General features: G+C 41.1%; 1 protein-coding gene across 1 annotated transcript in view; it reads left to right on the forward strand.

The window, feature by feature from the left end:
- The window catches only part of DNAH7 (dynein axonemal heavy chain 7), a 261,259-nt gene that overhangs the window by 236,039 nt on the left and 1,388 nt on the right, over positions 1-23,832 (forward strand). The window contains exons 56-62 of the mRNA XM_067548990.1: positions 823-1,023; positions 2,138-2,299; positions 10,924-11,109; positions 12,312-12,449; positions 18,719-18,949; positions 21,107-21,259; positions 22,111-22,288. Of these exons, the coding sequence (XP_067405091.1) occupies positions 823-1,023; positions 2,138-2,299; positions 10,924-11,109; positions 12,312-12,449; positions 18,719-18,949; positions 21,107-21,259; positions 22,111-22,288 (1,249 nt within the window). The remainder of the gene's footprint in view (positions 1-822; positions 1,024-2,137; positions 2,300-10,923; positions 11,110-12,311; positions 12,450-18,718; positions 18,950-21,106; positions 21,260-22,110; positions 22,289-23,832) is intronic.

Consider the following 23,832-nt stretch of genomic DNA (forward strand, 5'->3'; position numbering starts at 1 on the left):
TTCCCCAATTACAGAGCTCCAAAGGGGGTATAAAAGTGGGTCTCTTCCTTACAAAGTCTTCAAGTCCGTACCAAATTTCAGATGTTTATCATCAGCCATTTTGACTTCAGAACTGTCCAAAATAAAGTTGTAAGAATATTTTATTAATGGAGAAAATATAAATTGTTTATATTCTTCCTGTATTTAGTTACTGCTGAACTGTTTTTGCTCATCCATTCTATAAATATTTACGTTCACATAGAGACGAACTGTGGAACATTTTTGCCCACAATACGAAAGGTTCAAAGAGTTATAAGTAAAATAGAGAAGGTTTAGAGTAGTAACTGTCACAAATAGCTGTGGCTACCACTATAATTACACTTCAAACTACAGTAGAACCTCAGAGTTACGAACACCTCAGGAATGGAGGTTGTTCGTAACTCTGAACAAAACATTATGGTTGTTCTTTCAAAAGTTTACAACTGAACATTAACTTAATACAGCTTTGAAACACTACTATGCACAAGAAAAATGCTGCTTTCCCTTTATTTTTTTAGTAGTTTACATTTAACATAGTACTGTATTGTATTTGCTTTTTATTTCTCTCTCTCTGTGGCTGCCTGATTGTGTAATTCTGGTTCCAAATGAGGTGTGTGGTTGACTGGTCAGTTCGTAACTCTAGTGTTCATAACTCTGAGGTTCTACTGTAGTAATTTATAAACATTATTCTGGTGGATTTTCACATTTTACAGATTGACATGCTTTAATAACAGGTTGACATACATAATCCTTATTATTCCTCTTGCGTTCCATTCACTGTTTCAGTGTGGTATTTTCTTTTAGGAACTGAATCCTGATACAACACATCCAGATTTCCGACTTTGGCTCACCAGTTACCCATCTCCAAATTTTCCTGTCTCTGTACTTCAGAATGGAGTTAAAATGACCAATGAAGCACCAAAAGGTTTACGGGCTAATATTGTCCGTTCATATCTGATGGATCCAATCTCTGACCCTGAGTTTTTCAACAGTTGCAGAAAGCCTGTGAGTATTGTATTATTAGCCTTGTTACTTCAGTTTGTGTTACCTATAAGCCAGCTAACGTAAACCATAGTGGATATATGTGTGAGTGCTGGGTAAAAACTGCCACATTATTCTTCCTGCACTGCAGTGAAGCTGATTTTGATTACTGATTACTGAAGTGAATTTTATTAATATTTTATTTTACCACTAGTTTCACTCTGTCTCAACAGAGATTTTGTGGTATGCCATTAATAATACAACTTTCTATTTAAGAAGCTAGAAGCAAGTCATTTCCTGATATAAATTTGCAAGGTTAGGGAATCTTGTTGCAGAATATTAACTGAGACCTATTCTGTTTAGAGTTATATCATTAATCTTAAACATAAAAATGTTTACTTTGTAGAACTCTGGGAGCCAAATGATTTGAAAGGTTGATTGATAGAAATCATGAGTGCCTTTTTTTAGAATGACTAGTCAGACTGGGAAACCACCAACTGTTTTTTATAATTAGGTGTTATTTGTGAATGTTTTGACCTAAAATTGTTTTACAGTATTTTGTTATAATTAAAAATTATAGATAATTGCTTTTAACTGAGATTGTGTAGCTTGCTAAGTTTTTTCTCAATTAAAAAACACAAATTCCTAACTGTAAAGGTTTTTTGAAAGGTATGCAACGACCAAAACCTATCTGGGTCATAAAAAAGTAAAATACAGTAGGAAAAAATGCTTTTATAAGACTAGAGCAGCAAATAACATTGGTAGACTATTTGTGGATTACATATATATTGCTGCAGCTCATATGTGCTATATAATAAAAAAGTCATAATTGGATTACTTGTAGGGTAATTGAAGGATTAAGAGAATTTTTAAAAGCCTTGCTTGTGACAAAGCCATATATACTACAAGTTGATGGCTAAATTCTGAGGGATCTTGTGTGCCTGGGCAAGATCTATAATAAAACAGAAACATATGTTACTACTGTGGAGGGCTCAGCTTGTGGAGAGACAGCAAAGGGGGATTCTACACCTGTGTGTGTCACAGTGCTTCTTTGGGTTGTTATATGGGTTATGGGGAAGTGAAAGTGTTTAGAGCATATTCCATGGATTATATTCTTATTGTCATGTTCTGTTAAAAGGCTGAATTCAAGAAGTTGCTGTATGGCCTCTGTTTCTTCCATGCATTGGTTCAAGAAAGGCGAAAATTTGGGCCACTGGGTTGGAACATTCCTTATGAATTTAATGAGACTGATCTGCGAATTAGTGTGCAGCAGCTGAACATGTTCCTGAACCAATATGAGGTACAGTAATGGATCACAGGAAGTATGTTACTCATTTTGTTCTGTATGGCACTGTAAATACATGCAAAAATACCTTCTCATTAATCTTTGCTTTTGCAAAATTAATGGAAATGATTGCACAAGAAAATTTATTTGATGTTTGTATAAATCCCTGAAAATACAGGCTTATAACAGAAATACTGACACCTTAACAGTTGCAGTTAGAACTTTGTTTTTATGAAGTACCATCTAAGTTCATACCAGTCCAGAAACTAATTCAGAAAACTTTCAAACCAGATGTTGTTCCATGCAAAATGGAGCAGGTTTTGCTCTGCATATTCAGTTCATTCTTTGGCACCTTTATCTTGTCTCCAAAGAAGAGAGTCTGGATCCCAGGCCTTAAAGAGATGCTACCAATACAATAATCATATTAGTGTCTGAAAATGTTTTACCAAATATTATTATAACTAAATGTGGCTCAGCAGGTAGGGACCTTGACTAGCACTTAGGAATTGGGGTTCTATTCCTAGCTGTGTCACTGACCTGCTGTGTAAATCTGACAAGTCACTTCCCCTCTCTGACCCTCTGCTTTGGGGGGGAGGCAGTGTTTCCTAAGTGCTAGAGCTCTGGACTGGGACTCAGGAGATCTGGCTGTCCTGGCTTTTCCATTGGCCTGCTGTGTAACTTTGGGTAAGTCATTTTCCTCTTCTGTGCATCAGTTTCCACATCTATAAAAAGGGATAATTGTACTGATCCTCCTTTGTAAAGTGCTTTGAGAGTTATGAATGAAAAATTCTATATACGATTTAGGTGGTAGTATTGTTATCTTATTATATAAGAGATTAGATGGGGGAAAAAGCTTTTCTCAATCTTTTCTGCTGGTTTACATTGCATTAGATAGCACTTTGTGTTATAGTAAGTTTTGTTGTGGTTTTTATTGTTAGTTTCCCCTTTTTGCTTCACTGGCTCTTTCAAACAGGGATAGCAAAGAGAAAAGCATTAAAAAATACAGGAAAATGCAACTGTAAAACCAGAAAAATTGACAGAGGAACTCAAGGACTTGGTATAATACCTGGAAGTATTTTTAACTATTTTTTTTTAATTTCCTAGGTTTCAAGTTGTCGTATTCTTGAATTTCTTGGCATTTAGGCTTTGACTCCAGAAGTTGTTTGCTGCTCTCTTAGAAGCTTCTTGTACATATGTCCTCCCCATGAAAAAACCATGATCCTTAATTTGTTAGTATTGTATTTCTAAAATGCCTAGCCATAGGCTTGTTTCATGGTCTATAACGGGACATTTTTATGCACACATATAAGTTTTATAAGCTGCAGAATTTTTTTTCAGAAGTCATAGAAATGTAGGGCTGGAAGGGATGTCAAGTAGTCATCAAGTCCAGCCTCCAGCACAGTGGCAGGACCAAGTAAACCTAAACCTCCCTGGCAGGTGTTTGTCCAAACTGTTTTTAAAAACCTCCAATGATAGGTATTCCACAGTCTCTGTTTGGAAGTCTATTCCAGAGCTTAAGTATCCTTATAGTTAGACAAATTTTCCTTATATCTAACCTAAACCTTGTTGCTATCCATTACTATTTGTACTATCTTCAGTGGACCTGGAGAACGATTGGTCACCATCCACTTTATAACAGCTCTTAGCATATTTGAAGACTGTTATCAGGTCCAGTCTTCTTTTCTCAAGACTAAACATGCCAAGTTTTTTTTAGCCTTTCCTCACAGGGAAGGTTTGCTAAACCTTTTATCATTTTTGTTGCTTTTCTCTGGACTCTTTCCAATTTGTCCATATCTTTCCTAAAGTACGGTGCCCAGAATTAGACATAGTACTCCAATTGAGGCCATACTAGTGCCTAGTAGAGTGAGGCAATTACCGCCTGTGTCTTCCATACAACACTCCTGTTAATATACCCCAGAATAATAATAACCTTTTTTGCAACTGCGGCACATTGTTGACTCATGTTCAGTTTCTGATCCACTATCACGCCCAGTTTTTTTTCCCTGCAGTATTAACACCTAGACAATTATTCCACATTTTTGTAGTTGTGCATTTGATTTTTCCTACCTAAGTGAGGTACTTTGCACTTGTCTTTATTCAATTTCATCTTGTTGAATTCAGATCAATTCTCCAATTTGTGAAGGTTATTTTGAATTCTAATCCTGTCCTCCAAACTGCTTGCAACCCCTCCCAGCATGGTGTCATCTGCAAATTTTAGATGCATACTCCACTCAATTATCCAAGCCATTAATGAAAACACTGTATAATACTGGACAGGACTGATCCATGTGTAACTCCACTAGATACACCTTTCTGATTTGACAGCGAACCATTGATAACTACTCTTTGAGTGCAGTTATTCAATCAGTTGTGCACCCACCTTATGGTAATTTCATCTAGACCACATTTCCCTAGTTTCCTTATGAAAATGTCATGTGGGACTGTGTTAAAAGCCTTACTAAAATCTAGATATCACATCTACTGCTTCTAGGCCAGTAACCCTGTCAAAGAAGGAAATTAGATTGGTTAGGCACAATTTGTTCTTGACAAATCCATGCTGGCTATTGCTTATAATCCTATTATCTGCTAGGTGCTTACAAATTGATTGTTTAATAATTTGTTCCAGTATCTTTCCAGGTATAGAAGTTAGGCTGACTGGTCTACAATTCCCTGGGTCCTCTTTCTTCCCCTTTTTAAAGATGCGTACTGTGTTTACCTTTCTCCAGTCTTCTGGGACATCACTTGTTCTCCAGGAATTCTCAAAATTGCTACTGGTTCCGAGATTGATTCAACTGGTTCCTTAAGTACTGTACGATGAATTTCATCAGGCCCTGCTGACTTGAATACATCTAATTTATCTAAATATTCTTTAACCTTGTCTTTTCCTATTTTGACTTGCATTCCTTCCCCTTTGGTGAATCCATCTTTAACATTCTTAGAAATGGCATTACTCAAAGCAAATCTTTATTTCTTTATCTTGGTTTCTTAATTCAACGTTGGCCACTTGACTGCTCTCCTAGGCTGGTATTTTCTAAGGGGCCTAAAGAAGTGAAGTGTCCAAATCCCACTAAAATTCAGTATGAGCTGAATGTCTTCTTATGAGTTGGATTAAAATCACATTGAGGTTGATAGGTGTGAACTCACTGTTCAATTAACATAACTCTAAATGTAAGCATTACCTAAGACAAAAGGTGTGTGTGAAACTGCCCAGGAGTTTGAGGATGAGTGTGTGTGTGTGGGAGTGTGATAGAACATACAGATACTGAGGTCACAGACAAGAACAGAGAGAGGCAGAGGAAAAGAGGCAAGAAAAAGCCAAGCAGGAAGGAGCCTGTAAGCAAGCACAGTGTGACCCTGGAAAAAGCTAGAGAGATAGGTTTTGGGTTAGGTGTTGACTAAACGAGTTTGAGGGGCTGGTAAGCTAAGAAACTGCTCCATCTTCTTTGAGTAGTGTCCCTATGCGTACTCCACTTAAGATGCTCATGTGCCTTTGATCTGAGATTTTCAGTAGCAGTTCCTTTTCAGTCTATTCATGTGCTTCAGACATTCTTGTGCCTGATACTGAGGATATATAGAGCATGCAAGTGAACCACACTCAGTTCCTTCTCAATCACCTGATGACGTGAAATGGAGTATCTATTACCACTTTAGCCTTACTGTAGCATAAACCTTGAGTTCTTAGTTCTAGTTTTAGTTTAGATTAGTTTATTTAGTTCTTTTGGTAATCAAACTGCTATAATTAATTTTGGGATTTTCTGTTTAATACCCACCACCCTCTGTTCTGAGGGATTTGCCTTGTGGGTCTGTCAACCTGGTATGCTGGGATCCCCAGGATTCAAGTGCTGCCTTACCTGCCGGGAATCTATCCTGCTCAGTGACAGACATTCCTAGTGTGTCTGATGTCTGAGAGATACCCAAATCCCAAGAGCCGCAAGATCCGCTCAGCTTTTAAAAGCACATCTCCAAAAAAACGGGGAAATAAAACTTCAGCTTCTCATGAGCACTGTGTCCTGTCAACTTCCATACCTACATCTTTGCAGCATAAGAACATGGAGGTTACCATTAGAACTCCCAAGCAGAGGAATTCTGGATCTCCTCATAGAGAGCCTGCTCCAAAAAAGCCTCGGTCACCATCAAGATTAACTATTTTGGAAACCTCATGTCCCAGGAAGGGTATTGGTGAGGCTCCAGGCTTCCCTGGAACTACAAGCTTATCTAAGATCACCAGCTCCTTAGAAACCCATGGTACCATGCATACCTCTGTCCTGATGTCGTTTGCAGTACGAGCCAAGTATGACCACTCCAGCAGAGACTGTAAACACTCTGCCTCTAGAAAGTCAGTAACATCATCAGACTACCATCTCCAGTACCTAAACTGGTGACCCAGACTGCAACGTCGGTACTACTGAGGTCAACATCTTTGGTACCAGCTCCATTGAATAGACAGTTACCACCACCAACATCCTTGATACCGACACTGTTACTCTGCAGCCTCATGTAGTCCTGGCACAGATTCACCCAGTACCACAGGAGTTTGGATTTTCCAAAGTCTTGTCAGTGTCTGGTGAGCCGGTGTCTCCTCTGTTAATGGGTACCTATTGGCTGTCAGTACTGAGATCTGCAGTGTATCTAAGACATTAGCTTTCTCTGGTACTGTCAGCATTATGTGGACAACCATCTTTACCTCTTTTTCAGATTCCCTATCTCTGTGCAGAGATTGCCAACATAGCGCCACAGAGATATCTTTCTGGACACTTTAATTAAGAAACAAGTCCCAAGGACAAGGCAATCTTGTATCCTTTCTCACTGCTCAAACAGCACTGGATTCCTCCTCTTCTACCTTATTGTCCTCCACAATGGCTGTATTGGAACCTATGGGCAGCCTATCATCACCAGTTTCCATCGAGTCCTACCTATTTCCATGGGGATCTTTGTGGAAGGCAGTCTCCTGCTCCATCTCTCCCTCGTCATCACCCCACTTACAAGAGTTGTCTTTTGAAGATCAAGAGGCTAGAGTGGACAAGGAGTTAACACCACAAACTAATATCTCCTCATCTTCATCAGATGAGGATCTGATCTGTCCTGCTGCACCCTTTTATGTCGTTGATTTTAAAGTGTTTCAAGAGCTGTTGAAATTGATTGCTTCTCACTTCAGATCCCACTGGAGGAGGTCCAAGAGTCACATCATAAACTCTTGGACAATGCCCATACGACAACTTTGGACCAAGTAGCTTTGCCAATATGTGCCACTTCACTGGATCCTGCCCAAAATGATCTGGCAGATTCCAACTATGGTACTACCTACATGTAAAGAATCTGATAAAAATACTATGTTTCAGCAAAAATGTTGTGAGTTTTAATTTTAGCACAGTCCTGCCAATTCTTTAGTTATAGAGGCTGGTAATGAGCATAGTAGACAACACCATACTAAGTGTACACTGTACAGTGAATACCAGAAGCAACTTGACCTCTTTGAGCATAAAAGCTACTCTTTCACGACTTCTCAGTATAGAATAGCAAATTTTCTCTTATGGCTAAGTATGATCATACCTATTTCAGCAAACTCAACACTTTTATTAATTATCTCCCTCCAGAGCGTTGAGAACAGTTCCAGGCCAATGTAACTGAGGATCATCTGTTAGTGAGAACCTTGTTGCAAGCCTTCTTAGATGCAGCTGATACTTCAGTTCGTTCTATCTGTTACTGATGTCATCATGCAGCAAGTAGCTTGGCTTCATCTGTCAATACTTCCTAGGGAGGTCCAAAATATTGTAGGAGACCTTCCTTTTGATGTATTGAAACTTTTCAGTGAGTTCACCAATTAATCCTTGCACATTTTAAAGGATTCAAGGGTCACACACAAGTTTTTTGGTGTATATACACCTGCAACTAGAAGAACATTTAGTGGCACAGAGATCCCATCTGGTCCAATTCTCTGGCTTTCGTAGACCAGCTGAGCCACCTAAGAAGAGAGCAAGATATCAAAAGAAAAGGCTTCCCACTGTGACCACTATCGCTACCCAGCCCTCTTCCTCATTGAAACATCAATTTTGATAGTCTGGTGCAGAATCCAGAACTGGGAAACTTCAGTTACACCACACTTACCCACCTTTTGGACACCGTCTCTCCCATTTTTGACCCAATGGGAGCAAATTACTTACAAAAAACGGGGTTTGAAGGTTAGTATCTCATTACTCCATCCATTTCACCACTACCTCCATTTTGTCCCCTTTCCCTGTCCCTTTGCAAGGTCTAGTCTTATGAATATTTGCTGAGACAGGAGACCATTTACCTTCTACACATAAAGACCACAGAAACAGTTCCTGTCTGGCACAGAGGGAAGGGATTTTATTCCATGTATTTTCTGGTTTAAAAAAAAAGAATGGAGAATGAAGCTCAGTATTAGATCTCAGATTTTTAACCACTTTTGTGAAATCACAGAAATTCAGGATGGTAACTCTCACAGCAATATTTCTGTCATTAGAGTTTGGGAATTGGTCTGTGGCTCTTGACCTTCATGATGTTTACTTTCATACCTCCCTTCACCTCTCTCACACGAGATTTCTTTGTTTCATAGTGTGCCAGGATCACTTCCAGTATCAAGAGTTCCCCTTCGGCTTCTCAACTGCCCTGGAATATTTTATATAGTCCTAGCATTAGTAGCCATTCTTCATTGGTGAGGAATAATAGTCTTCCCTTTAACTTTATGACTGGCTGTTCAAGGACTGGTCATACATTGAAGTCCTTTCTGCAATACAGACATTCATGTCCTTGTTCTGCAACTTTGGACTTCAGCTCAACATCAAAAAGTCCATTTTAATACCATTTCAACTGATAGACTTCAAAGGAGCTTCTCTGGATGCCATAACATTCAGAGCTTATCTCCCTGCAGACAGATTTACGACACTGACAAGACTTGTTGCCAACATTCTAATAAGCCCCCAGATGACAGCAGAAAATTGCCTCTAACTATTGGGTTATATGGCAGCTTTCACTTTCGTTAAAAAACATGCCAGGCTACATCTTCACTGCTTCCAGAGTTAACTCAAAACAGTCTATATCCTGAACAATAATGTTTGCTTTATTGGAAAACTGTCTCTTAGGCTATAAAAGATAATCCATTTCAGCATAAAAAAGAACTTCTACAATGTTCTGACTATGCTGAGCAAAATCAGAAACTAATATCAAGGCTACTTTCTGACTGGTTCCAGAGACTAATTTAATTTTGATAAAGGAGAAAGGAAACCCAAAATTTCCTGGGCCTAGTGTGCTTCATTGGCCTTGCACGATCACCATGAAAATACAATTAAAAATAATCTAATGGCCAGACTTATCAGTAGCTTTTGGTTGCTTTGCTCTGTACCAATTCAAAGCAGACATATATCCATCTTTGCAATCACAGCCCATATCATTTAATGTTGCCCTAAATGTCCATAGGAATTTTTTCCTCTGCCAATGCCATCAGTATTGTCTATCTCTGGCTCCTAAGTCAAATCTAGAGGCTCTTCCCTGGCGTCTTTGACCCTGGGCTAGTGCCTTTCATCCTCAAGTCCCAGTTAGTTTATTTTCTGATGTTTTTAAACTTACATATGGCACTTTGTGTTTAGTTAAGTTAAGTTGGCAATTGTTAAAATTAGCCCAAGTGGCTACCTGGGAATTGCAGACAGCTTCTTCCTGCGCAGTTAAAAGGCAGGTAGATCTAATGGGATGAAGGATTGACTTGTGACATTGTGCTGGAAAAAAAAGTATGTAGCTCTGAAAAGACTGAGTTAGTTTGCATAGCTAAAAAGTTTGCCAAGAACTGTGATAATTCCTGCCTATGTGTTAGTTTCATATGTATTATAAATGAAAATCTTGAGTTTTCTTATTCCTATAGGAGAATAAAATTGGGTGACTCTGTGTCTTGATTGCTGAACCTTGAACAATTCTGGGACCAGATACTGACCACAGTGAACATTATCTAACTAGTTGCTTTAAATGTTTTGAAGTGAAATGCATTCATTGATCTCAGGTTATATTCAGGAGATTTGAGTCTATTTCAGTTTCCAACCTCACATTTTGACAGAAGTGAAAGTTTACAGAAAACTGCGAATTAACACTACAATAAGAAATAAAGAAAAATTATTTTTGCACGCCCGCATCTGCGCATGTGCACCTCTCTTCCCCCAGTAGTTGTCAGCTTAATGTTGGCGTAAAAGCATAAGAAAGAGAAAAATAATTACAAAAAAACCAAACTTTGTATCAAACTCTACCAGGATTAGTTCTCAAATTACTAATAGATGAATATTTTAATTATATCACTTGGTCTAGTCTTACTATGCTGTACAAAAAAGGGGCCATACCTAGTATATATTCGGTAAGTTGTGACTTAAGTTACCCAATAATGGTTGGGTATAGAGGTAATAAGAAATTCTGCCTTTGAATGACATCTGTTGCATACAGTTGGGAGCAGAATTTGGCCCAGAGGTTGAGAATGGAGAGAGTTTGTTGGAGAAACCTAAAATATCAGCCACAGAATAATATTTAAAATGTTTAAAGTGAGAATTCTGTAATCCTTCAGATAAATTGCAAAGGCTCTAGTATATCTGTGCTGACAAATGTTAAGCAGTTATTCAGACAGACCCTTGTTTATGTTTCAGGAGCTGCCATATGATGCTCTACGCTATATGACTGGAGAATGCAATTATGGTGGCAGAGTTACTGATGACTGGGATCGGCGCACGCTCCGTAGCGTTTTAAACAAATTCTACAGTTCTGAAATTGTTATGGACTCAGAATATAAGTTTGATACCAGTGGTCTTTATTTTGCCCCTCCTGAAGGAGATGTAAGTATTTTAAATTAAATTAACTGAGCCCAACACCAAAGTGAACATTTAATGCATGGCAACAGAGGCCACACAGACAGTTAAGGCCTGGCAAGCTAGTGCAGGATGGATCCATACCACCTCCTGCCCCGTTTGACATGAACTAAATGTTGGTGTAGACAAGCCCTTAGTATCATATTTTCCATATCTGTAAAAAATGGAAGATACAGTCCGCACCGTAGCTCAAGGGTGTTGTATCTAATTAACAATATTTCTGAGGCGCTTATTGGTTTGATATCTAAACTCTGAATTCATAAGATTAAGGACAGATTTTTAAAGGTATTTAGATGCCTGGTGGAATTTTCAATGAGTGTTAGGTGCCTAGATGCTTTTGAAGAATTCCACTAGGTGCCTAAATAACTCAAAAAGCTGGTCCTTAACGCATAATATAGTGTTTTTAAGGAAGTTCTATAGAAGTGCTGCTATAAACAGAGCAGAAATAGAATCCTGCCACTATCTTCAGTGGAGCTCAACTGTTATGAAGATGGGCAGGGCATAAGACAGAGGTTCTCAACCAGGAACCACTAAGGTTTTCCAGGGGGTAGGTACATCAACTCCTCTAGATATTTGTGTAGTTTTACAACAAGCTACATAAAAAGCACTAGCGAAGTCAGTACAAACTTAAATTTCATACAGAGAATAATATGTTTATAGTGCTCTGTATACTATACACTGAAATGTAAGTACAATATTTATATTCCAATTGATTTATTTTATAATTATATGGTACAAATGAGAAAGTAAGCAATTTTTCAGCAATAGTGTGCTGTGACACTTTTGTATTTTTATGTCTGTTGTTATAAGCAAGTAATTTTTAAGTGAGGTGAAACTTGGGGGTATGCAAGACAAATCAGATTCCTGAAATGGGTACAGTAGTCTGGAAAGGTTGACAGCCACTGGTATAAGAAACTAAATAGAATAGAATTCTGTCCTAAAGTTGATGCCCATTGCATTTGGTAAATCTGGCACTAGATGATCCATTTGGATGGACAGCAAGAAGGGAGATACTGCTTGTTTTGTTTTTTTGGTTTTTTTTTTTAACTGTAGCGACTACTTTAGGGGCATTTTGGTGTGTTGTCTTTGAGCTGCAGCTGGCATAGACTGCTTTGGATTTCCTGTTTGACCTCTGACTCTTTTTAACTTCCTGTCACTGATCTTTTAAGTATCAAAGCTACATTGACTACACAAAGAACCTTCCATTGAACCCTTCCCCAGAGATTTTTGGGATGAACGCTAATGCTGATATTACCAAAGATCAGTCAGAAACTCAGCTGCTATTTGATAACATTCTTCTTACGCAGGTATGTAAATGACCATTATGTCAATTATTCAGTACATTAAAGATACTGCATACTGTACACGTTAGTGGGTTTACTGTTCAGCTGTATAGTATTTAAAAGTGTTCCAGGAAGTTTCATATCATTTCTCCATGTCCCCACTGTGATTAAAAAACTCACAGTTTTACTAGTGCTTCGTTTTGTGGAACATAATTAGTTAATACTTTGAATCATCAATTTTATGAAATTATGAAACAAGTGAATTTCAAAGAAATAATAAGGATTGAAGGAGAGAGCACTAAGAGTACTAGCTGAGCTAAACATTCCTAACTGACTTTTATTCTTGGCATTGCTAATATAATAATAAATCACCTAATACTCAGTATTAAAACTGCCGGTTCTTTGAATGCTTGCTCATGTCCATTCCAATGTTGAGGGTTTGCTTGCGCTGCATGCATCATTGCCAGAAGCTTTTTCCTAGTGGTATCAGCCGGGTCGGCTCTGGTGCTCCCTGAAATGGCACCCTCACGGCACGGTATATAGGCAGCTGTCACCCCGCCGTCCCCTCAGCTCCTTCTTTCCATCAGTGATGGTCACTGGAAAACTGTTTGTCTCTTGCTTCGCAAGTGATACGCCTCAGTGACTCTTCTTGTAAATAAATGTCACTAGTCAGTAAATAGCTCATATACTCCTCTGGCTCAGAATCTCAGGCAGAGTTCTATGGGTCATGAAGGAGCAGTCATCGAGTAGGCCAGAAATATGTGGCCACAACTCATGGACCTATCCCGCCAGCTTGGCCCCCCATCCAATGACAGATGCCACCTCAGTGGCCAGTGTGGTCACCGTGGACTACCCAGGCCTTTCAAGGCTCATACACGGGTTGTTCACACTCAGTGCCCTCCAATACCAGAGTGCTCCCACCTTCCCATCGGAAAGGGGTTCAGTCCCAGAAGCAGAGGTCATGAATACCCATGATACCCCCGTGAGGGGCCAGCCAGTGCAGAGGAAGTGCAAGACCCTGGAGCAATGCTAGCCACCTTGTCCTCTTCCCTGGATGAAGTGGTGGCTGGCTTATCCATAGCGCCCATAAAGGACGATTACAGGGCTCATCAAAAGCTCTTGTGGAGGATGGCTCAAAACCTTGGCCTGAAGGTAGAGGAGATTTCGGAGTCAGCCCCTGCCTTGGTGGATATATTAACACCCTTGGAACCAGCATGGGTAGCCCGACTTCTGAATGAGGCCATTTCGCAGCCGTAAAGGCCCTATGGCAAACTCCCGCATCCCTCCACGGTGAAATGGGTTGAAAGTACTTCGTAGCTCCAAAAGGGTACAAGTACCTGTATTCACCCTCCATCCACCAGGATCTCTGGTTGTGGCCACAGCCAACGAACCGGAGAGACAAGGACAACAAGGCCCATCACTGAAGGCTAAGGAGGCCAGAAAGCTGGACCTGTTAAGGAGAAAAGTATACTCCAGGGGCAGCCACTAGTTGAGGATTTCAAACTACCAGGCTCTTAAGTCGGTATGACTTTAATTCCTGGTCAGCAATATTAAAATGTAAGGAACTCCTACTATCAGAGTCCAGATCGGAGTTTGCAGCCTTGGTGAAAGAAGGCAGGGCAATAGCCAAGGCATCTCTCCAAGCCATCTTGAATGCTGCAACCCTTGCCCTGACCATAGTCAGGGTGATGAGACAAAGCTCTTGGCTTCAGTCAGCAGGCCTGCCCTATGAAGTACAAGAAACAGGATCTGCCATTTGAAGGTCAATCCCTCTTCTTTGATCAAACGGATGTGTGGCTTCGTAGTTTGAAGGATTTCTGTGCCATTCTGAAGTCTCTGGGCCTCCACATACTGGCCTTGTCCCAAAGGCACTTCAAGCCCCAGCCTTTGGACCATTTCTACCCACCACAGAGCCAGCAGAGACAGGACTTTGGGTGGTGGTGAAATAAGGACTTTAGAAGGATTCATTCCCATCGCTCTTCCTCGGCCTTCACAGCTGCTCCTGCAAGATAACCTTCGGGCCCTAGGCAGAACTTTTGAAGGTACACCCGGGGGCGGCGCATCAGACCAGAATGTGAATCTTATCCCTATGTTTGGGAACTGTTTGTCCCATTTTTATCAGGCATGGTGCAATGTCATCTCGGACTTCTGGGTGCTTCACACAGTGGAAGTGGGAAACATCCTTCAGTTTGTTTCGTCTCCTCCTTCCCTCCCCGGCCATCTTCAGGGACCCTTCTCATGAGGGACTTCTAACCCCAGGAGGTACAGTCACTTCTAAGAGTGGGAGCTGTGGAGGAGGTTCCTATGGAACTAAAAGGCACAGGGATTTACTCATGCTACTCCCTGATCCTGAAGTCCAACAGGGACCTCAGACCTATACTAGATCTGCGAAACCTCAACAAGTTAATGAAGAAACTGAAGTTTTGCATAATCTTCCTGTCCTCAGTAATCCCTTCCCTAGATCCAGGGGACTGGTATGCTACCCTCGATTTGAAGGATGCATATTTTCACATAAGCAGTATTCCAGGGCCACAGGAAGTACCTCTGATTCATCTTAGGCTATAACCATTATCAATTCATGGTGCTGCCTTTTGTCCTGTCTGCGGCTCTGAGAGTATTCAGAAAGTGCATGGCAGTAGTGGCAGCTTCCCTCAGGAAAGCAGGAGTGTAGGTTTACCTGACAATTGGCTGATCAAGGGTCATTCCAGGGAACTGGTGGAAAGGCATGTAAAATTTGTTCTGTCCACTTTCTCGAATGTGCTCCTAATAAACAAACAAAAGTCAACATTCTTGCTGGTACAGAGGATAGAATTTATAGGGATGGTCCTTGACTCAATCCAGGCCAGAGACGCCCTCCCAGAGCGTTGTTTCAGAGCCATTGAAGCTCTCATAAATAGTTTAAGAACCTTTCTCATCACCACAGGAAAGCACTACCTGAAACTTCTGGGTCACATAGCCTCTTGTACCTATATGGTACACCATGCTCAACTCAGACTGAGACCCATCCAATCCTGGCTAACATTGGTATATGTACCAGGCCATCAGCCATTAGACAAGGTGATTAGAATCCCACCGGCAGTGATTCTCGCCTTGCAAAGGTGTCTGGACTGGGACACAGTGTGTGGGGGTGTTCCCTTTATAAGGCCAGTCCCTTCAAGGTCACTGGTCACTGATGTCTCAGACATGGGATGGAGAGCCTATTTGGGGCACCTCAAGACTCAGGACCTGTGGTCACCAGACAAACTACACACAATGTCAGGGAGTTAAGAGTGGTACACTTAGTTTACCAAGCATTTCAATCCCACCTGCAGGGCAAATGCATCTCCGTACTCATGGACAATACAATGGTAATATTCTATATAAACAATCAGGGCAGAGGTCGCTCTTCCATCTTGTGGTAGGAAGCATTGAGACTATGGAATCATTGCATAGCCCAGTTCATTCACCTAGAGGTGTTTTACCTACCAGGCTTTCAAAACAAGCTAGCGGCCCAATTAAGCAGATCCTTTGTCAACTATCACGAGTAGTCCATTTGACCGGATGTCTTGAATGTTATTTTCCAGAAGTAGGGGTTTCATTTCAACAGAAAATGTCCCCAGTTCTGCTCATACCTGGGGCACAGCCCGGGATCCCTCTCAGATGTCTTTCTCCTTCCCTGGGGAGGGAGTCTGCTTTATGCCTTGCCTCCCATAGACCTGATTCACAGGGTATTGCTCAAAATCAGGAGGGACAAAGCGAGGATGATCCATATAGCCCTCATGGCTGCGACAACATTGGTTCTCAACCCTCCTGTACACATCAGTAGACAAGCCTATCCGTCTCCTGATGCTCATGGACTGTTCTCACAGAAGCATGGCTGTCTGCTCCGTCCAAACCTCATGTTGCTGAGTCTGATGGTATGGAAGTTTGTGGCTGAGTCAAGCAGAGTGGGGCTGCTCAGTGCTTGTGCAAACTGTCCTTATGAGTAGCAGGAAGCTATCAATCAGAACAGCATATCTGGTGAAGTGGAAGAGGTTTATGTTGTGGGCATCACGGAAAGGGGTCTTGCCAAATGAGAGCCCCCCACCAACTCTTATCCTGGAGTATTTGCTCTATCTAAAGAAGGAAGGTCTTGCAGTCATCTATATGGGTTCACTTGGCCATGATTTTTGGCTTTCCAAAATGTCCAGTGTTTTCAAACCTAATTTACTCCCAGTTCTTGAAGGGGCTGGAGTGTTTATACCCCCAGACGTTTCAACCTCTGCCTCCCTGGGACCCAAATCCGGTGTTGTCAAGGCTCATGAGCCCCCCGTTCGAGCCTATAGCGACATATTCCTTGCTCCATCTATCTTAGAAAGTAGTGTTCTTACTGGCCATTATTTCAACTAGAAGAGTCTCAGAGATTAGGGCCCTTACCTCTGAACCACCTTATACTGTCTTCTTTAAGGACAAGGTATGACTTCGACCACATCTGTCCTTCCTCGCAAAGCTGGTCTTGCATTTTCACAGTAGCCAGGACGTTTTTCTCCCTTTTTTTTTTATCCTAAGCTGCACGCTACCAAGAAAGAGCAGAGGCTCCATTCTCTAGATGGCAGCTGTGCCCTGGCTTTCTACAAAGACCAAATCATTTAGAAAGACCACTGAACTCTTCATAGCAATTGCACACGGAATGAAAGAGGACACAGTTTCCACCCGGAGAACCATTTCCTGGATCACATTATGCATATGCATGTGCTATGATTTGGCAAAGGTATCACCTCCTCATCTAACAGCACACTGTGCGAGGTCGCAAGCTTTGTCAGCAGTTGTTGTGGCACAGGTCCTGGTTCTGGACAGCTGTAAAGCGGTGACCTGGTCCTCTATCCACACGTTTACTGCACACTATGCCATCATGCAACAAGCTAGGAGTGATGCTGCCTTTGGATAAGCAGTCCTCCAGTCCATATCAAAATTAAACTCTGATCCCATCTCTTAACTCACAGCTTGGGAATCACCTACACAGGAATGAACATGAGCAAGCACTCGAAGAAGAAAAAACAGTTACTAACCTTTCCCTAACTGTTGTTCTTTGAGATGTGGTGTTTGTGTCCAAAACCAGTCCACCTGCCCCTCCGTTGGAGTAGACAGCAAGAAGGAACTGAAGGGGTGTGGGGGTGGCAGCTGCCTATATACCACACCATAAGGGCGCCACTCCAGGGGGCACCAGAGCTGACCTGGCAGATACCACTAGGAAAAAGCGCGTACCCCTAACATTGGAATGAACATGAGCAACACATCTCAAAGAACAATGGTTATGGAAAGATAAGTAACCAGTTTTTATTTTCATTTTGTTGATATAGGAGGAGATGAGTTACTAATTTGGGTCCCAATCCTTCACAGACTTAAGCATGTCCGTGATTTTACTCACAGGGGGATAGCTGTTGCTGCCTTTGCAGTATCGAACAGCTACTGAAGTTCTAATGGAAGACTCTGAAAAACATCCTATTAAGTGACGATCTGTCCATTTGTCAGCATCCTAAATTGTGTGCAGTCTGGGGAGAAAATGAAATGAAAATATTTTAAGAGCTTCTCTTCTGACTGCCCACATGTGCTGTGCTCTGTCCCATGCAAACTGTAGATATCTGGCATGGCCTCACACATACAGTGTATCCTTACTTTCAGTGCTTATAAAAATCTTCATGTTTACACATCAGAAAGTCCTGTGCTTATCCACAAAACCTTTGCAGCATGTGCATTATCAGCCATGTAAGGTTCTTTCAGTGCCCTGTCAGTGTGTTATATAGCAGACTGGAATGGATCAGCTTTGGGTGAGAGGCTCAGTTTGCTTTCAGTCACTGGGTATGTTGACTTGAATGGGAGCAAGATCTGCCTCTTAATTGTCTTGCTCATTCACTTCGTGAGCCCTCTAGGCTTCATCCTTCTTGGCAACCAACAACCCTGTGTGGGAGTTGTGTTTATGACCAGCCAAATTCTAGCGTAATTCCAAACATCCCAAAATGCTGAAGCACAGTGACAATCCACTTTGCCATTGAAATAGAACAAGTATATCATCAGAACTGTGTCACCGCCTAAACGTATTTAGAGAGCAGACTGGTTCCTTAGCTTCAGAGAGTGGACTAAGCCTGTTGGAGGTGTCTCATACACTACACCTACAAATGGGGAGTCTATGGGTTGATCATAATGCATGATTGTTTCATCCCAAGACTGCTTTTTGAACAATAAGAATATTGTTAACATTACTGATTTGTTTCTGTGTTTAAATATTTACTGACATTCACAAGGAGACTTCATTTTTAACCTTTGACTGTTTATAGTCTCGAGCATCAGGAACAGGTGCAAAATCAACAGATGAAATTGTTAATGAAGTAGCAGGTGACATCCTGAGCAAACTTCCCTCAAACTTCAGCATCGAGGCTGCAATGAGGAGATATCCAACCACTTACACACAGAGTATGAACACTGTCCTTGTCCAAGAGATGGGGCGATTTAACAAGTTACTGCATACAATAAGAGACTCCTGTGTTAACATCCAGAAAGCAATCAAGGTGAGCTGCAACAAGCCTTAAAAAAGCAAATTATTAGGGGATAAATCTTGGGATCTGTTGCGCCATCACCTGCGATTGCATTTAATGGCACTGCATTTTGCAGGACTGAGCCATTTAGCTAATGCACTGTATTAACAGCTATTCAACAATCCAGGTTCCAAATGGATGTAAGACATTTGTACCACACAATTGGCTATCCGAATCCTGGAAGAGAAATACCATAGTGTGGAGAAGCCATACTCTCCTGCTGTGTTAGCAGTTTATAGCCCTGGGGTAAAAGGTCCTAAGCAGCTTAGGAGACTAATTTTCAAAAGAGACTTAGGTACCTGAGGTCTCAATCTCTCCTGTTTCAGCTGTTCCTCTATAGTAAAACATGCATGGGATCAGCAAGAATGCGGGACGGATGAGTTGTCCATTCTCAACCATGAACCCACTCCTGGAGTTAGGTGCCTAAAATGGGGGACTCTTTAGATAGCCTATGCCCTAGCTGCTGAAGTCTAGACCTTCTTGCAAAAAAAAAATCAAGTCCCTGCTGTACATGCCTTGGAGTAAGGACTTGTACTCATCTCCTTCTCTGAAGTGAGCATTCTAATTCCAAGTGATGGCGGGGGCCTACTCTTGGGTGGTTTTCTCTGAACCCTCTAGTTGAAGCTGTTTAAGTTAGTCAATATTAACTGGAGCAGGAAAGTGAACTATCACCTGAGTGCCCTAACCACCAGATAGTAGAGTCACTCTCTAGCCCAATGACGATGTGTCAAAGTGGAACAGCTTCAACAGGACACATTGAGAAAAACATCCCCAGATTATAGGCAATAGCCTGGTGGTTAGGGCCCTCAGCTGGGATATAGACGACTTGAGTTCAAGTCCCTGCTCCAAATTGGGCAGGAATTTGAACTCAGGTTTTTTTACATCCCAGCTGAGGGCCCAAACCACTAAGCCAGAACACACTCAGTGGCCTCCTCTACTCACCCCCAGCTGCATTTGTCAGGTCTCAGGCCCCAGGAGGGAGATAGGACTGTCTAGTTGGAGAATGCTGCCGGGGCTTCAGGGCTGCTGCAAGAGATCTTGAGTGGCTTAGCTGTGGAGTGGCATCGGGGGCTTTATGCCAGTCTACTAGCAGAAACTTTTGAGTCTAGGGGACTTTAGGGCCATACATGGTTAGGCAGCAGTGCTTTTGAAAAATCTCAATGGCACCTTTGAGGTTCGGGGCTGAAGTTACTTTTGAAAATGGGATTTTTAGGTTCCAAAGTCACGTAGGCACTCCTGAACATTTTATCCATGGACATGAATGTGATTTCCCCAAGGCAGTATGAAATCACTGCAGGCTCTCATAGAGAAAGCCAAATGGTTTGGAAAGAGTGACATCTTGTCTAAACACATGTATCAGTATTTAGTGAATGGGGCAAGAAAAATTAAAGCTAGATTTGGGTGTAACAGCAGTTGGGTTTATTGTTGAAGACCACTGAGGCACCTCGCACAAGCTACTGAATACACTGATGAGAGTTGAGGGTGCCCAACCCTGCATAGTCGTGGGCCTTAGCAGCAGTAACATTCAAATATAGCACCATCCCTTTTAAAACCTTATTTTAGACAGGGTCCAAATCAAAGGAGCCAGGATCCATGTGTGCACAATAATGAAAGGCATGGAGACAATGGAGGGGGGGAACTTGTATTCACATAATACCAGGACGGGATGCCATTAAAATAATTGAAAAATTTAAACTTAATAAAAAAGAAATACTTAGTCACACAAGCATAGGTGTAGCAGAGCTTAGGACTATTCAGAAAAGGAGGGAACATTCATATTGGTAATAAGAAGAACATCCAGAATAACAGTAGTAAGGATTGACAAAACCCAGTAGAGCTTTGGAAGGGATATAAATCATGATATTCCAGGCCTCTAATGGTGGTTAGGCAGAATCCCTACATGCTATTTATTCCATAAAGGCTTCTTAAACCTTTTTCTGAAGTATCTGATACTGGCCCCCTGGTCTGCTGGCAATTCCTGTTGCTTTAGCTTTTCGCATTTCTGGTATGACTAACACTTGGACCATACCTATTGGAATAACAGCACAGCTGTTTGGGGTGTGGTTTGAAAAGATAAGGTAGGGGAACTGGCCTGTGATGTGACTTTTTCCTTTCCCACATCTGCTTTAGGGACTCGTAGTGATGTCCTCTGAATTAGAAGAAGTAGTAAACAGCATCTTGAAAGGCAGAATTCCAGGAATGTGGATGAATAAGTCTTACCCAAGTCTTAAACCCCTTGGCAGCTATGTGAACGACTTTCTTGCCAGATTAAAGTTCTTGCAGGTGAGCCCACACTGGTTATGCAAATCTGTTGTGAGTGTTATATAATTTTTCTCTTGGTGGCACATAATACCAGCATGAGCTACTAGAAACACAGAGGTAGCTATTTTGCACAATTAGAGTTTAGTTCACCCCTGCATCTAGTTGCGTACAGCAGGCTGCTTATCAATGCATATAATAAACTACTAAATTTTATTATCTACCATACACCTCATTAAGATAGCTGCTATATATTAAAACTACTGCAAGACAGATGGGCAGTATTGGTGCTCAAGGTGCAGTCTATGAAAGGCCTCAACTGCCAGCTGTTACTGGCACACAGAACGTTGTGGTGTTCTGTGAAATTAAATAAATAAAGATATATTTATTAGTGCATAAGGCACTGCTGTTGCCTGGCCTTTCCATTGAATTGCTTAAGTTAATCATTTTAATTCTCACTCTCTAATACACAACAGGCCAAATACTTACTTTACAGTAAACTACTTGATGGCCGAGAGGAGTAGCCACAAACTATGGAGACCTTCACTTTCAGATTGCTGGTTCAGCCAAAGTCTGGTTTAATACTGACTAAACAGTTACCAGGTTGTTATGGTTATGTGAAATGAGTTGGTGATCTCAGTCAGTTCTAAACTGATGCTTACATTAAAAGCCACTTCAGGAACAGGAAAGTCCTTTTTCAGAAGCCAGTGGCATTTTGGACAAACATGGGAGATAAAACAGTGTTTTTGGTGGCTGTCTGAAATCCCACCAGCTTTTGACAAGAGAATCTTTGTGCTGTGGCTTTTAATACTATTCTAAATTACTTTTTGCCTCTGATTTCAAAGTAAATTTTCTCTCTCATTTTTCTGCTGTAGCTGTGGTATGAAAATGGAACTCCGCCAGTCTTTTGGCTTTCAGGATTTTTCTTCACTCAAGCCTTCTTAACTGGTGCCCAGCAGAACTATGCCAGAAAATACACCATTCCAATTGACCTACTAGGGTTTGACTATGAAGTGCTGGATGACAAGGAATACAAAAATGCTCCTGAAGACGGTAAACAAACAAGCTTTATTAGCTACCTACGCTAGTGTGCATGTAGGGAGTGTTTTACAGGTAGCTACATTAACAGGCATTAAGCACTTGTAATGCACAGAATCTTGGAACATATAGGCCACAGTGTGATTCACTAATGTCACTAAAGGAGGCTTGCACATGAAAGGCATAGATATGCCAACATTCAACAAAAAAGCCTTTTGAATAATTCTAGTAGAATAATACAAATTAAATATAGGCAAGCCCATTTAGGTTATCTAGTCAGTAGAGCTCCTGCAGCAGGATTGTGCCATATACTATATTAACTGGGGGCAGATCCTCACTGGAACTATGACAATTTATACCAGCTGAGGATCTGCTTGAGTGCTTTACCCCCATCCACCACTCACCTTAAGAAACTTTTCCACCATCTAACAGAGCTCAAGTGATATTTATTTTCCTTTTCTTCATTTCATTCTATTACTTTAAGCTCTATGCCCCAGTACTTAGAACATTTCACTAACCCAGTGAAAGCAAAATCCTGCATGGGACTGTACTGTGATAGTTCTCACTAAGAAAGTACAACCTGTGTGTACTTACACAGGTTAAAATTAGGGAGCTCTAGAAGCAAAATTATCAGTGCTAGAAGGTTCTATTAGGTTGTATAAAAATGCTATTGTATACACACTACATACAGGTGCTCTAATTGCAGACCCTTCCTCCTCGTCTTCTTATCCCCATCTCAGTCAGAGTTCCCTCAGTGGAAGAGATTAAACTGAGCATGGCCTTCACTACCTTTTCAAACATCCCAGACAAGATTTTGAGCAGGAGGTTTAGTGAATACCATCTAGACAGCATTCCCAATTCATTATATTCTGATGAAATAGGAGTACCACCCTGCTATACATGTAGAAGTCCAGTAAACCCAGACCTGGCCATCCTAACTCTACCGCTGTAATATATTGTAGGATGAGGGCAGGACAGTGATGGGTCTTTTTCTTCCATATTTTTAAGAAATCAAACCCTAATAACATTAAGGATACTTTCTTAGCTAGAGCAAGCTGTTGCAACATTTTGACAAAGGAGAAGTTTGTTGTTTTCATTAAAAGAATGTACATCTGTAAATTTTTGGACATTTTTCCTAACACCTTTATCAATGGTTGGCATTTCAGTCTTTAAAACAAATTAATTAGAAATATCTTTTCTGTGTCTGTATGAAAATGGTCCATTGACAAACTATTAAAAGATGAGCTCCCATGTTTTACCTTATAATTGTTGAAAATACATGGTATACATTGTACAACTATCATTATTAGCTTAAAAGGTGTCAGTGTCTTGCACTTTGAGTAGTTGACTGTCTCGTCAAGAGAATTGGACACAGTATAGTTACTAAGAAATAACTGTGTTTGTGAATACTGAACATGAAGAATTGGGGACCTAAAAGACAATCTACCAACTGAAGATTGCCAAACTATTTTGCATTTCAGCCACTTCCCCTGACTGTCCCTCCTTGCTCTCTGTAATCAGGACGTATGAGGAAGGAGGCCCAAAAGTCAGCCTCATTC

Source organism: Emydura macquarii, unplaced genomic scaffold (genome assembly GCF_026122565.2).
Source record: "Emydura macquarii macquarii isolate MOO-44397 ecotype Brisbane River unplaced genomic scaffold, CSIRO-AGI_Emac_v2 contig_1253, whole genome shotgun sequence".
NCBI classification, from domain to species: domain Eukaryota; kingdom Metazoa; phylum Chordata; order Testudines; family Chelidae; genus Emydura; species Emydura macquarii.